This window comes from Vanessa tameamea, chromosome 2 (assembly GCF_037043105.1).
Source record: "Vanessa tameamea isolate UH-Manoa-2023 chromosome 2, ilVanTame1 primary haplotype, whole genome shotgun sequence".
NCBI classification, from domain to species: Eukaryota; Metazoa; Arthropoda; class Insecta; order Lepidoptera; family Nymphalidae; genus Vanessa; species Vanessa tameamea.
Window position 1 is genome coordinate 3,281,234 of NC_087310.1, and position 16,339 is coordinate 3,297,572.

Consider the following 16,339-nt stretch of genomic DNA (forward strand, 5'->3'; position numbering starts at 1 on the left):
CTCCTTATAAGTTTTTTTTTAAATGTTGTATTAAACAATAATAAACGTTTACGCGTAGAATAAAATTAAACATTCGGAGTAAAAAATTAAATTTAAGTAACTATGTTTAAAATACATAAATATTGGGTTTTTTATTATTATTGTTTATGATGCAATAGGTAGGGGGACGAGTAAATGGGCCACCTGACGGTAAGTGGTGATCACCACCAATAAACATTGGCTCTGTAAGAGATATTAACCATTCCTTACATCACCAATGCGCCACCAACCTTGGAAACTAATATGTTATGTCCCTTGTGCCTGTAGTTACACTGGCTCACTCACGCTTCAAATCGGTACACAACAATACTAAGTATTACTGTTTGGCAGTAGAATATCAGATGAGTGCGTGGTACCTATCCATATAGGCTTGTACAAAGCCGTACCACCAAGTTAATTGTACTGAAAAAAAATATATATATGAGTATTATAATTATTATGGTGTAATATATCAAAACTTCTTTGACAATGCGCGTTAAGAATGACTTAAAAGTGACGACGTCACTTTGAAACCAATAAATAATTAATGCAAACAATCTCCATCACCCTTACACGTATTGAGATCATAATGGTAGAATGAGAGATGGCAATACTATTTCCAATGTCAACGCTCTATCGAGATTCTATTACGAATAAAATTAGACACATTTGAAAAGACTGAAAAGACAATACATGACATTCATTTACTTTTAAATATAATATTTCATTCACCCCCAAGACACAACAAATTAAATTAATTTAATTTGTTGTGTCTTGTGTGTATCTTGTGTTGTGTGTTGTGTCATGTGTGTGTAAAAAATGAATTATATTATAATATTAAGTTCTTTATTCAGGTTACAAAGCTTAATACAAATTGTAATTGCAATGACAAGAAAAAAACTTTGGACGATAATATTATGAATGTAGCATAATATTGTGAAATAATATTTTTTATTAAAACATAAATTTATAATTTCATCTCGGTTATTAAAAATTTTAATATGTTGTAATAAATAATTATTTATTTCCAAATAAATTACGTTTTTGATATTTATCCATAAATTTATATTATTATTTTTAATCAACAAAACCTGAAATGAATGAAATAAAAAATAATGTAAATAGTTTTTCACTGAAAACTCTTTGAAACAGAAATTTTTAGTGTAAATATTTATCATCATCATATTTATCGTATTATGTAAACAAAAATGTTTGCTAAAGAGCCGGGATGGTGTGCTGACTAGAAAGCGAACCTTAATCAAAGTTTGTGGATTCAAACCGGTGTCAGCACTAGTGTTCAGGTTTCACGTGTTTAATTTTTGTGATTATAATTCATCATTATGAAGGAAAACATCGTCAGGAAACGTATGTTCTGCCGTTATTGGGTAATAAACTTCAAACCTTCTTCAAATAGAGGAAGTCATTGCCCAGCAATGGAACAATTACCTATACTTTTTTTAGTTGAAAATTTATTTCAAATGTTATATTTCTCCAATCGACGTAAACATGATTCTACGAGAAAATTGGCCCAATTTATTTCAAGTTGAGCGTCATCACCGAATCTTACTCATATAATAAATGTGAAATTTAATATGGGTGGATGTTTGTTTCTCAATCGCGGCAGAATGGCTGAACAGATCTGAATGGATTCTATCACAGAGATAGTTTATAGTCTGCAATAGCTCACAGGTTATGTTATATTACTAACACCTACACCTTACCCCCTCCCCTAAAACGCGGAAAACCGCGAGCGTAATCTAGTAATATATTCTACTTAAATTGTCAAATAATAATATGATAGAAAACAGTGGTTTGGTGATTATTTAAAATATGCAATAAGTAATGAAATAATAAAAACCCTTTTCGATTTTCGCAATTAACGCGGAGTTACATTTTTTTTTTAAATTGCAAATTGTCAAAAACAATGTTACGACATACAATGATAAATATAAATAATTCATTTCATTTTTACAGTAACTTCAATAGTTTCACTAAAAATTCAAACTATGCAGTGCTTTAACAGTATAGCGGAATGTCAGTGTTTTCACTTGCACGTTAAAAGAAATATGGTATTTTTTAACTCACAAACTCGCAGGGGAAAACTTCAAAAATATACGCTCCAAATATTTACCTCTTGTTATTATTGACAAAATGTCACAGAGCAAAAATTCATTAATTACTCTTTTGCTCTGTATTAAAACCACTTCATTAAAAAATTTTAAATGTCAATTCATAAAGATTTTAAAGAGAAATTAATGATGTTGGTTTGTTTAGTGAATTTTCATGAATAAGAAGTTGAAATAGTATTCATAAAACACTAATAAAGGCTTAAAACAGACTTACAATGTGGCGGCTGTAAAATTATCAAATCATGATTTATAGTGATGTGTTTAGTAGTGATATTATATATCTGAACCTTTTTTTTCTCGCTGAAAAAACGCATTATGCTTTTCTCTCACGTGAAGTGGGGGGGGTATGTGCGACTCGCCAGGGCCCAGGACGCCTAGAACGCTCCCTAGTACACCGGAATAACCACTAAACCAGCGGTACCGATATAATCTATGCAATATTTGTGTTTGGCATAACACTGTAAAGTAAAAGCCCGTTAACGCCCATTGCTGAGCTGAGACCTCCTCTCCTTTTTGAGGAGGAGGTTTGAAGTTTACTCACGCAGCTCCAAACGGATTGGTGAATATACGTGGCAGATTTTTCCTCCGAGCTCGAGATGAATTATAAACACAATTTAAGCAGATGAACATTCCGTTTTTGAACTCTGAATGATCGTTTAAGGTTCACGTACTCCTTACCACTGGGCATCAACTGCATAGTTTAATGGTCCGAAGCTTTTTACGTCTTAAGTACACCAATATATTATTAAATATATATCGTATTAGCATAGGCATAAACGATCTTTAAATCGTGCCTTATTATGCGTATATTAAATGTAATGGTCTGGCTACACGCAACGACTCCGACGAAATCTAGTTCGTGTCGTCAAGAACAATACCACTTCCCATAGACATTAGCGACGTATGAAATTTTAACCATTTCTTACATAAGCAATGCGCCAGAATACTTGAGAACTGAGACTTACAATTACTCACCCTTTAAACCGGAACACAACAATAGGAAAAATTGTGTGGTACCTACTAAGACGGGCTCGCACAAAATACTACTACCAATCAAAGCTTGTGTATATTCCTCTTTATATCGTGTAATCATGAAAAATAATACACATTTTTAATGCAATAGTTATTCTATACGAAATAAAATGTTTTTATTCTAATACATTATATATTTTATCACATTATTATATCTAGATCGACAAGCGAAGGCTGCGCCGATCAACCGCAGCTGGTGCTTCTATACTTCATGTCACAACTACTCCTTCGAGAGCTCGCCAAGTGTCACCGTCTAGTACAACTCGTACCCATGGACATGTCTTCCTATTATGGTATTGAAATCTTAGTAATTACTTTATTTTAAATCAAACAATAATCTCATTGTACACATGCTGTTATCAGTTTTATATATTTAATTCGGGTTCACAGCTATGCCGAAATGTTGAGTAAAATAAAATGTTATGTGCGCTGTTAAGCCCCGAATAAAATTTATAAATAAATAAACATAAAAACATAGCTCTATCAAATTCCTTATGACGAAACGATTGTGTAAATAAATCATAATCAAAATATTATTTATTCAAATAATCATAAAAGCACTTTTGAATCGTCATATTATATTGTTAAATTAAATGTTAAACAAATATCGAATATATATGTTTATTGTATTATAATTTATTCAGTGTATAGCTCGTGAGAAATGACGTTAGATACGGGGGACGTAACTTAATAACCATGAGCTTTGCAATGCTCTCAGGTCTGTTGTGAAAGTCTGTTATGAGATTAACTCCTACCTGTACGTATCGTACCAGAATCAATATCAATATCTTTAAAAATATTTCCGTTTATTTAGGTTCACCAACAATTGTTTATGCTAAATAATTTACTATTTTACAAATATATAAACTGAAATATTGTTAGGGATGTTGACTCTCAAATCAAATGTCCATATTTTTATTAAACGAATGAAAAGGAATGAAATTGTTCTGTTCTATTGAATATTTATAAAATAGCACATTATCATACATCGCTATTGTTGTTTTGTGTTTAGTTTAATGTTTAGTTTATGTAAATGTAAGAAAAACAATGAACGTTATTTTTCAAACAATTTTAATATAAATTATAATAATGATTACGTAGCTTTTGTTGTTAATTTATTTTGAACGTTTGAATTGCTTAGAGTTAAACCCGGAGACGTAAGTGTAATTATAAAATAGTTAATAAATTCATTATTTTAATGTATTTTTTATGATTATACTAGAAAACCGCGCTGGTCCATCAAATTTTGGGAATGTGATCAGTCAGATCCTACTCTGCAAGCAGATCACGCCGGACTTCAATCAAGAAGAGCTGTGCAGCATCGCTAAGGACACGCAGGAAATCACAAGAATCGTCAACGATATTCAAGAGTATCTTCCACAACACGATAATCTTACTCATTTAGGTAAAACCTGTATATTTTATTTATCGACAAAAACTAAAAGAATGTTGAAATTCCTGAAACAAAATGTTTATTGTACTTTACGTTAAATAATTAAATCTATTTCGCGAATCTCGGAAATGGCTCTAACGATGTGACTCGAACTTTGTATTTAAACAAGGTTTTCCTTTTTAAGTTTATCAGTTTAGGTCTCTTTCCGGGGAAAATGCATTGTTTCACAAAAATACAATAAAAGCCCGGCAAACACCTCGATCGTCCAGTTTATTATAAATAAGTAATTTTCTCAGTTTTTTTTTTTTTTTATTTCATGCCAAACTTTTCTAAATTTGTAGATCTCAATTGTTTCTACAAGAAAACTAATCGTCGATAAAATATGTTCTATTATGTTATTATATGCAACTTCACAAGCACTATTTATAGATTTAAAAATTTGGGAAAAATTAAATACTTAGTTCCCTTGTTACATTAATCATATACAAACTTGATAAGAAAATGATTTAAAGGTTTTTCGTACAATATACATATACATACAAGAATATACCAGTTTTGAACCAGTACACACGAAGATATAAAAGATCTTAACAAACAGCCCGTATGAGTTACGCCTATTCATTAATTATTCTACCCCAATGTAGTGTGCACCACACCTTGCCCCAGTAAGTAAAAAAAAACAAAACATTATTTCTGACAAAGTGTTATACTGCACAGGACATAATAAAATCAAAAAAAAAATGTTATACTGCACAGGACATAATTTTTTAAACTTATAATAGCATTAATACAAACTGGCGGTTAATTATGGCATTATTACAAATATTTTTTCTATCTTTTATATCGTCAACTCACCGTTAACGGTGAGAACTATGTCACCTTGTTGCTATTATGCCTCGTTCATCGGTACTCAGTAAAATATGCTGTTTGTCGGTAAAATTACTTATGAACAAATGATACCTACGCAGAAGGGGTTGCACTAAGCTCTACTAGCAGTGTATAACATTATATCAAAATTATAGTAGTGAGTATCTATATTATAGTGGTTAATTCCCGTATTTCTCACCTAGAGATGGAAAATTAAATTATTGATACCATACTTACGAATAAGTAAAACTATATGATTTACTAGTAACTATTAGTAAAAATGAATAATACTACTTCGGTTTCTTTTCCATTGTCTAGAACTATTATACACTAATATTGTATAGTGATAGTTTATGTTATATTATTATGGGTGGAATATTTACCAAGAGCTAGCATTTTATATTCACACTAGTTTTACAACCCGACTTCACACGGGCTAAATTCACACAAATGAGAGACGAGACGAGAGAACCAGGAAAGTTACGACGTTTAGTTCTATACATTCACGAAGGCGCGCCCCTCCACTGTAACTTATCGTGCTTTAGTATTAGTGAAGCTCGTACTTACAAGGTGTGGTGTGCGTGAGGTGACGTGCGTGAATTTAAGAATAAATACCGCAAAAAAGCTAAAAATAGATTACATTTGTGAACAGTTCTATACGAAGATATGTAATTTGAAATCGTAACGAAAAACAAGAATAATATTTGTTATTTTTTCATAATATATTCGCATAAGTCAACATTAATTTTAGTATAAATATACTTATTAAAAACTTAATCGCTGAACTTTTTATTTATTATTTCATTTAAAAAATGGTTAACTACTGATTATTCTCGTCATAATCTGTTCCAAACCAGTAGCTTTATATTTACTATACTAGAAATGCTCGATACAATGTTTACGTCAATCAAAGGTTTATCTACGTTAATCTATCATAGAAATATTTTGCTATATGAAGAAATAATAAGATAGATTCATAAAAAATAGTAAAAGTTTCAATTCCACCGGTATTCATTGAGAAATCTACTTTATTAGTATTATTTATATGTAACATAAAATATAAACGACAAAATATATATATTTCAGCTACTTCTAAAGGGCTACAATGCATGCGTTTACTTTACGTAGACATCAAACAGTTTTAAGCGTTACGGCAACAGATCCACAAATCACGCCCAATACACAACATGCAGCTTGGTTGAAGACTCACGCTTAATTGGACCTCGTGTCTGTTTGTTACAGAAACCAACGTTGCGCTTAAAGGCGATGACGGTACCGGCCTATGGCGAAACAAGCGGCGTGGATCCCTCTACAAAGGAATGGGCGTGCTTTGTTGTATGTCGCGTCCAAACTACCTCTGAGGGTGACGCGTATCGCCAACGAGGCGGCCCAGAGTTACAGATAAATATTAAAAATGAACTCTAAACAAAAACACCAGTGAAACAATAAATAAACTCCAAGTGTTCATAAACTTTAAGTGAACGCCATAAGATATTAATTAGATTAAGATATTAATGAATGGTCGATTATATGAAGCGTAGAAATTAAAAGGGTCCACTAGGTTGCTTTGTACGGCCATGCAATGTGAAATGTTAATTACGTAAGCCGTGAGAATCGCATAATGCAATTAAATATATCAGTGTAGTAATATAAGGTAACATAAGACGCACGATAAAATATTGCGAATAGCCTGGAGTGGGATCAATTGCGTTTAAGTAGATTAGTGTTTAAATATTTTTATGGTAGAGCATTTTGAGTTTTAGCTGCGGTTCATTTTATTTATTGCAAAATATAATTCTTGTTGTTTTTTTTTTTTGTTATTGTTAAAAAATCGAAATTCCATACAAGTGATGAAAGATATTTACAATAAATATACATATATATATATTTTAAGTAATAAGTATACCCCCAGCTAGTTTGCTTCTTCCCTATTCTATATCTATGTATATCTTAAGAAACTTCAAGCAGGTGCCAACAAAGTTTATTCCAGTCGGATGAACGATACGCGAATGCATAGAATACGAACAGAACAGATTTTTTTTTTACATAACATTTATTAAAGCCTTTCGCTCAGACAAAATAAATAGCACACTTACAACATACGCTAAAGAGCATTGACGTTTCTCGAAACTGTTTAAAACGGTCTTAAAAGGAACGTTTAGAATTAAATATAATTAGTATTTACGTTACTATGTATTGAAAACAGTTATATTTAATACTGTTAATTGAATAAATATTGTTTATTTATTAATTGCAATAAATATATTTATAAATATTGTAATGTATGCCTAAAATGCTATTTAATGCTAAATACTATTTGTTACGCTTTGATATAGTAGATAGTATTTATTTAGGACAGATTTTCGATAATATGAAACATGCTTGTTTTTAATTATTTTATAAGAATACTAGCTTTGCCCGCATTTTCCCCCATGTGATATTGGAATTATAAATGTGTGTTACATACACACGATGCTTTTTTATTTTTTTTAATTGTGCTACATAGTTGAAAAGAATATAAACTATAGTTTGTGACGTTTGAGGGTTCCACCAAAGAAAGTTTCGAGAAAGTTTAGGTCAGCCTTGAATATTTTTTTACTATGACTACAAGCATTTATGCTGGTTATTATTTATAACGCTAAATTGATTTGTAATAGTTGAACAATATTGAATTCCTATCTTCCAAATTTCTCGTCTTCCAATTCACAATCTGACGATGTATTAAGATCTCATTAGACGTAAGTTATGCAAATTAGCACAATAATAAATTTTAATTCTTGTTTAATATTCATCAGACATAATTAAATCCTTCAAAATAAAATAAGTTGCTCAGTAGTAAAACTTAAATTAAGGTCACTTTTTACATTGATACCGATCTGTATAAAAAAATCATAAATATTTTTTAATGGAAGGTACTTTTTTAAAGATAGTCTTTTAAAAACTACCCGAGACTAATGACTAAAATAAATTTGAATCTTAGAAATCTTTTTTGATTTTATATATATATTTTTAGTAATGATTTCAGTACCTGATTTAATCAAACTGATATAAAGTCACTGTAAAAAAACCTTAATTGTACTGCTGCTTGAATATTCAAGTTTGCAATAAGTTGCATAAATGAAACTACAAATACAAGTGGCTTAGATTGTCTAAGAAAATATTAAATAAACTTATACGTTATTTTCAATATTTTTTATAGAAAAAGAGAAAAATCTCGTTTTTATTTTTATTAGTAGAACAAAGTGAAAATATCATTGAGCGTTATTTATTATGACATGGAAAAATAAGCAAAATCGGAAAATATATATATTTTTTTAATGTATGGAAATATTAGCAAAAATACTCGGCATCTCGACTAAAAATATTAAGTTCCTTTCATAGTATTAAACCGTAAACTTTTTTAAATATCTGTATTTGATTAGTTCATAAATTAATGGCCTAGTTGTTAATGTAAATTATAACTTAGCTTGCATATTCTAGTCAATTATTGTTTAGGTCCCAGAATATATTTATCATTGTAAGAATCAATTATTTAATATTTAAACTACTTAGTCTTAGACTTAAAATACTTACATTTATTGTCTATGAAAATAGCTTTCAATTAGAATTATTTCATTCATAACTAAACTGTAACAAACCGTCTAAGTCTTTCTATGTTTTTTTTTTACGTCATCTGTCGAAGCAAAGGACGACATTTTTTCTCTCATTTTGTGTTTGACAGATTTCAAAGAAATCAAGTATGACCATAACTTATAATTAAATATTTTTTAATGTCTGGAAATAAATAAAAAAATAAAACAAAATAAACAAAAAATCCACAATAAAACGGAAAATAATGTGGATGATTTACGTCTTTAAACCTATCCGTCTATGTTTATATATCCTTCCTTAATACGAACAATTACATAATCATTACAAAATTATAATAATATCAACGCTATTTATTTTTATAAAATTACAAGAAATCTACAAAGTTTGAATTTGAGAATTATTAAAATAAATATATATTATTCCGAATGATGATAATAATAATCCTACAATTACTTTAACATTGATTAAAAAAAAATCTGATGACTGATCAGTCAGTCATACAAACAGTTTTCTTTTTTGTCGCAGATTTTAATAATTCTCACATAAGTTATCTATTAAAGACCTTAAAATTATCTATTTTATAGTCATAGTAATTTGTAATCTTCAATGTGAAAGCGGTTTTGTATTCAGTGGGTCAGAAACGATTCGAGTTAAAAATCATCTCCGAACCCTCGCTGAAAAACAAAACGCCGCTCGGCCGTATACATTCGCAAAACAAACGTGTTCCGTACAAACAATTAAACGAATGGCATGCCATCTATCAAAAATATTTATATAATACATAAAATAGATTTAGGATTCACCATTTGTAAACACCGAACATATTCGATATTGCACAATTTCACCTAGTCTTATTTATATGGTAACAATAATTTATTTATAAAATAAATCGTAGAACATTCATTGTAAAACTCTAGTCAAACTATTTATTAACCTAATAAAAATTCAATTTATACATACATAAGTTTTCAACTGTATTACAAGAGTAAACTATTTATACTAATGCACTTATTAAAGTGATGACTGTGATATACTCTTAAATAAATTATAGAAAAAAAAAACGCATTAGTAAAACGTATAAAGCGAAATGTAGTTTTATTTATAATTCCTTATATCTTAAGTATGATCCTTTATCCATAAGATCTTGCTGGTTCAGTCAATTAAACTGGATTTGTCGCCTTATTAACAATATATTTTATCTATTTCAGTTCTTAATATTAAAAAAAAGCATATTTTCTAATTTAAGCTTAGTATGCATATGGAGATCTGAAAAGTCGTACGCGATAATTTCTATACTAGCATATTTTATGTTTCATTTGTTATTTATTGTCTGTGCAAATCTGCACGGAAATAATTTACCAACTTGGACGTCCGGTCAAAATCTTTAAGGCGATGTTGCATACCTCGAACTCGAAGCGGCGTGGTAGTGTTCTATTAATCGCATAAAATAGAAGACGTGATTCATTGTAATTCGATTGGCTGACTTCCCAGAGTATATGGGTGTTTGAAACGCTTATATGCTCGAAAGTAGATGTGCTTAACGGAATACTCCATACAGCAGTTAGAAAAAAGGTTATATTTGATCTACTGATTCATTAAAAAGCTTTGGCTAGCGACTACACTTGTTTTTAATATTTTTTTTAGTATGTTGGGTAACTTATACCTATACAATAAACTTTCCCAATAAGACAGACTCTCTGACGAAGTTTTTTATTAAAATTCGATTAGTAATCCGACAATCAACACGTTCGACCATATATAGTCTGCTTTTTAATATATAAAGATATCTATATAATCTTAGTATGGTCGCAAGTTTAAACAACGATATTCTTCCAGATTCATTTCTTAACACTATTTTCACATTTATTTTACCCACTAATCCGTGTTTCACGATACATCCCGTATCCTCCAAATCTCCTTTTAATTCTAATTATTTAAAAATAATAAGCATTATAACAAAACACTGCCGCCGCGTTCGATTTCTTGACATTCTTTTTCTTGCGGGCCAGTATCAGCCATTCGGCCAGTATTCATCGTGAAAAATTAAAATATTACATTATAACATATTCTAAAAATAGTCAATCGACATATTATTAATTCAATTATTCTAATAAATTATAGTTATAAAATGTGTGAAAAAAATAACTCTAACAATAAAGATTTGTACTATTTCGTTTACATTTTTAATTTCAATTCAATATTCCGTCAAATTCTTTAAGAATGACCCCAGCAGTCTTTATGATATATAAGCAAACAAATAACTTAAAGCTGTAGCCATCCGGTATTACCAAGGTGGTGTGCCAATAAGCATTGTCAGATTAACCCAGCTGATTACGCTTAACTTATAAAACAAAAGGCAGGTAGAGTGCTTCACTATATGAAGTAACAAAAGCGAATACAAAGCAAAGGCGAATGTGATTTCCTGGTTATATATCCTGGATGTATTTACAAATTGTTAATTACTACAAACACTATCGGAAATTTATGATCGCTTTTGATTTTGTATTTGGTTTTACTGCTTTACTATGACGTTCCACGCGCTCCATTTGTCTTTTGTTTTTTTTATCAACTGAGTTATTACGTTATAAGGTACATTTATTTGATATATACTGAATGTTTTTATTTCATTTTCGTCTAACTTTTTTTTTACTGAGTTCATATTTCATAAAATAATGGCATGGATAAAATAAAGTTCAATATAATATAATTTTAGTAAAAGTTTGACTAATTAAAGGTATGATAATTAAAAAACAACTACATTAGATCACGATCGATAAATATAACAAACAAGTAATTGAAAATCAAATGTTAAAGATTTGCGATTCCAATTCTTTGTATCTATTTTAAATGCAATTATTCTGTAAACATTTTTTTGATTGTCTTGCAGAATTCGTATAATATACGTTCTCTTTTTAAATAAAAATATACGTATTTTTTTTTCTTTTTAATTAAAAAGATAAAAGCGCTATGGGAACACGATGGGAACTTATGGATATAATTATAATTGTTTAATATATGTCTCTTACTGTTTATAAAATTATAAGATGTGAAGTTGTTGTTGTATATTTTTATTATTTTCATAGTAGTATTATGTCATATGGCATATTAATTTGGGGTAACGCCACAGATATTTAACCTGTTTTTATTTTACAAAAGAGAGCAGTCCGGTCTATTTATAATATTGGAGCTAGAGACTTTCTTCAGGATGTTTTTAACAAAGTAGGAATACTTACGGTTGCGTCACAGTATATTTACAGCAGTGCTATGAATATTCACAGTAATTTTCATCTATCACTTTGATAGAATCAGTGATAATCACTGTATGAATATGAAGCGTAAGGTTAGGTTTATAAAGCAAAGTTTCTGAATCCTCAATGTCAATAAACCCTTCTTGGAGCAAGATATTCTTTTCTATGATAAAATCAATAAATTCAAATAATTGGTAAAAATACATGAATAAATAAAGCAAACTATTCAACACAAGGATATATTTAGGCACTTTTTACTTGTTTACTTTTAGGCAGGATCTATTGTATATACATATATATAAAAATAAATCCTGATTGTAAGTAAGTAACTAACATAATGTTTTTCAAATGTTGGAAAAAGGTGCCTTCTTTGTTATCAATCGAACCGGTGGTAGCTTTACTATTCATATAGTTCTGTAAAATAACGATTCAAAGGTGCTTGTAAAAGCCTCCTTGAATAAAGTATATTTTGATTTTGATATTTCGAATTTGAAAGAAAATTTTAAGCGATCACCTTTAGACACTGGTATTGTAATAAGTATACGTAGGTACGCCATCAATGCTCTGCCAGCCATGAAATCAAATGTCTATAATTACATAATGTATAAAGATAAAATTCTTCCACACAACCAGTTACAAAAAACCACATTATCAAAATATAAACCCCAGACGCCGAATGTAAAAAGTAACAGCTTTTGAATATCCCACATATAGGGTTATCTCTTCGTTAAAATTAAATTGGAGGATATTCAACAACGCTGCTCCAAAGCATGGAAATACATCTGGCAGAACTTCATCCCAACACATGCAATGTTTCTTATGATATTGTTCTGTACCACCGAGCACAAGATAAGTTATATTCGATTAGTAAAGCACAATGAATGCCTAAGTTTACAACCAGATTGGTTGGTTAAGGTTCTCGTGCTCTAACCGCTGGACTATCTCGGGTCAGTGTGTCACTTTAGTATTGAATTTCAGATTTCGTCGCAGACACGATCAAAGGTAAGCAGCTAGCTACTCGTATTCCGTATAACGTTCGGCGATCGGTTTTCAATAGCGATATCGTATTAACGTGTAAATCTCCCAATAAAGAAGTAATGGAAATAAAAATGTAATTTAAAATACTTTATTTTTAGTCTCGTATCATTGATAATATTTTAATCTCTCTCGTATATGTCACCTCTGTGTCTTATATATGGAATAGCAGTCCGACCGCCACCGCCACCGCCTCTACTTCTTTTTGGCTTATAATCATCCTCTATAGAAGACTCAATTGCGAATTCTGCAATATCAGATTATTTCATAATTATCCGGATTATTTCATTTCTTATGTATTAAAATAAAATAAAAAACTTTCACTCTATGAATGTTCAGGCATACTTCAAAATTACAAAAAATCTGACCATACCTTTTGACATAGTGGCCATATGCTATTGAGTTTAGCCCACTAAACACCAGATATACAATATATCTTCCTACTCTCGTATACCAAGGCAATGGCATTTCGGGAAAACCTGAGACCGATAAGTTGCTTGCAAGATTAATTACTTTATGTAATTTTACTTGATGGTAAGGCTTTGTGCGAGCCCATCTGGGTAGGTACGCTCTACAATATAAGTTATAGCGCCAAGCAGCTATATTGAGTATTCTTGTGTTCCAATTTGAGGTGTGAATCAGTGTTACTAATGGAGCACTGGTTGTGTAATGAAACTAAATAGTTAAAATTTCATACGGTACCAATGTCTATGGACAGTGGTGGCCACTCACCATCCTATTGCGAGTCCATCTGCCGATGCCATGAAAAATATTTCCGAGTAAATATCACACTAAAAATCTGGGGTGTTTTTGTTCAGCTTCAAAAAAAGTCTTGTCAGAAAAACCCGACAAGTTTCATTGGCCCAGCCCCGTATAATTATGATCCGCAGGCTGTATAAGCGAATGACTTAATATAAATACTGTATTTTATGTTTGTATATAATAGACTATATATAATTCTTATGATGAATAAATAATAAATTTTATAACTTGAAAATAAAATCTAAAGAATTGAATCTCGAGGAATTCAACTGTCGGCTTACTTTCTTGTTTGTCTTTGAATCGCCGTCTGTTATCGCTTATGACGAATCCTTTGTATCGCCTTATCCCTTTATGGCGATCTTTAAATGTTGTCTTTTTATTGAGTACAGATTTTGTAAGCAAAGAAGACACCCTACGAAAATATTTTTCGTTAACACAAAATAGAAATTTATTTATAAATGAATAATTTTCAAATGATTTAATTTATATGTATTTCTTATACTTACAAGTTGCTTATTTCTTTGACATCGGAACTTGATAAATTGCTGCCTGGGTCGAGGACCAAGTAAACTTTGGAATAGTCGTTACGATCGTTGCGAATATCTTTATAAATCCCCTGTCCTTCATTCGTCTGATCATTTTGCGCTATTTGCTTGGGGTGTAATTTAAACAAATGAGGTTTTACATTAGGATTTTCATTTATGGTCAATTTAGTAAAATCCTCACTCGAACGCTGAATTTGATCTAAATTTAATATATTTTCTTTATAATCGTTAGATATTTTTTCGTCCACACTTAATCCTTTAATAACTCTTTTGATTAATTTAAGTAATTCATCAACATTCGATTTTTTATAATCGACTGACTGAATCCTTTGCTTTTGTTTGTCCACATTTTTAAAAATATTATTTAAATCTACTTCTACTAGGTTTAAACTGTGTATATTGTGACTATATACTAAAATTGCTGTAAACAAATTAAAAAAATATATAAAATACATTAGTATTTTTTTCATACTATATTTATCTTTTCTAGATCTAAATCTCTGTAAATATTCTTTCACTAAAAGAAACCTAGTTTAACAATGAAATATTCATATATCAGCTTATCATTTCAGCCGAATCGGAGAGAAAAAGTTATCGGTTGGGCAATTTTACCAACTAACGCTGCCAAAACTATAATACATAAATAAATGTACAATACGTTTTGTCGATCTAAGCATATCTACAGAAATATCAACATTATCTATCTAACTTAAAAGACAAGTCACAATAACAATAATTAAGTTGACAAAAAAATAAATATATTTAATTCATTTTTTAAATTTCATAATAAGGTATTCTGAACGTGACTGTTAATACGTTCTGTATTATTTAAACAAAAAAAATTTGCTTATAGTAAGCGTTTTCCTTGAGGTAAGTGTTAATACAACCCTTCTCACTACCGGGCAAAGGTCTTCTCTACTTTTAATAAGAAGATTTGGAACTTATTCTATCACCTCGTCATAGCATCATACAGAGCACACTTAGCGCAGAGCTTATTCTCAGGACTCTATCATCGCCGAGCTCGAGATAAATTATTTAAAAAAACAATTAAGTATAAAACATGTAGAAACTTCCAGAATTTAGACCAAGGTCTTCAATTAAGATGCAATATTATTCTATCAGCTGTGCCGTGGCTGTTTTTATTTTCTTTAGTTTAACTTTTAACATTTCTCCCTAATATATAATCACCATAAGTGACACTATCAGCGGTTACAAAAATATACTACGTGTGCGATTTAATGACGTCATTTCTACAATAAATCATAGGCATACTTACCAACAATTGTCATAGAAAAAGTAAACATAACGTTAAGCGCCAAAGAAGTAAAATGCACAAAATATTACATACGTTCTTATCAACACGACCGATTGGTTTCCACGCTAATTTTCAATTTAATTTCATATCAGATTTACGTATAAAATACAAAGTGTACGTATTTATTATTGTACGTATGTGTTTTATTTCATTCTAATTAAAGTGATTACAGCGAATTGTAGAAATTCATTGTAACTTAATAATATTATAGCAAATCTACGAGTACTACTATTACTCGACGGATTTTAATAAAAAAGTCCATTTATTCCCGGTCACGAACAATATCGTGTGCCAAATGTATTGAACCGACAGATTACTGTCCAGACCACTCTCATCAATTCCCTCTAAATTGCTTCAAATCCTTTAGGAACTTTCAAATTGAACAGTGATTCGATTAAATCTAT

At 30.1% G+C, this 16,339-nt stretch overlaps 1 protein-coding gene and 1 long non-coding RNA gene across 3 annotated transcripts in view; one reads left to right on the plus strand and one right to left on the minus strand.

Moving 5' to 3' along the window:
• Dcma (decima) overlaps window positions 1–7,201 on the plus strand; it is an 87,384-nt gene extending 80,183 nt beyond the window's left edge. For both annotated transcript variants that reach the window (XM_064215515.1, XM_026638949.2), the window contains 3 exons: window positions 3,339–3,472; window positions 4,402–4,584; window positions 6,682–7,201. In XM_064215515.1, coding sequence (XP_064071585.1) covers window positions 3,339–3,472; window positions 4,402–4,584; window positions 6,682–6,800 — 436 coding nt within the window. In that variant the 3' untranslated portion in view covers window positions 6,801–7,201. The remainder of the gene's footprint in view (window positions 1–3,338; window positions 3,473–4,401; window positions 4,585–6,681) is intronic.
• A 6,232-nt stretch (window positions 7,202–13,433) lies between these two features.
• LOC135193619 (uncharacterized) lies at window positions 13,434–16,002 on the minus strand. Its single transcript, XR_010309334.1, has 4 exons — window positions 15,897–16,002; window positions 14,582–15,041; window positions 14,357–14,487; window positions 13,434–13,560 (listed from the first exon to the last, which is right to left on the minus strand). It is a non-coding gene; the product is annotated as an uncharacterized LOC135193619 (long non-coding RNA).
• Window positions 16,003–16,339: the final 337 nt, after the last annotated feature.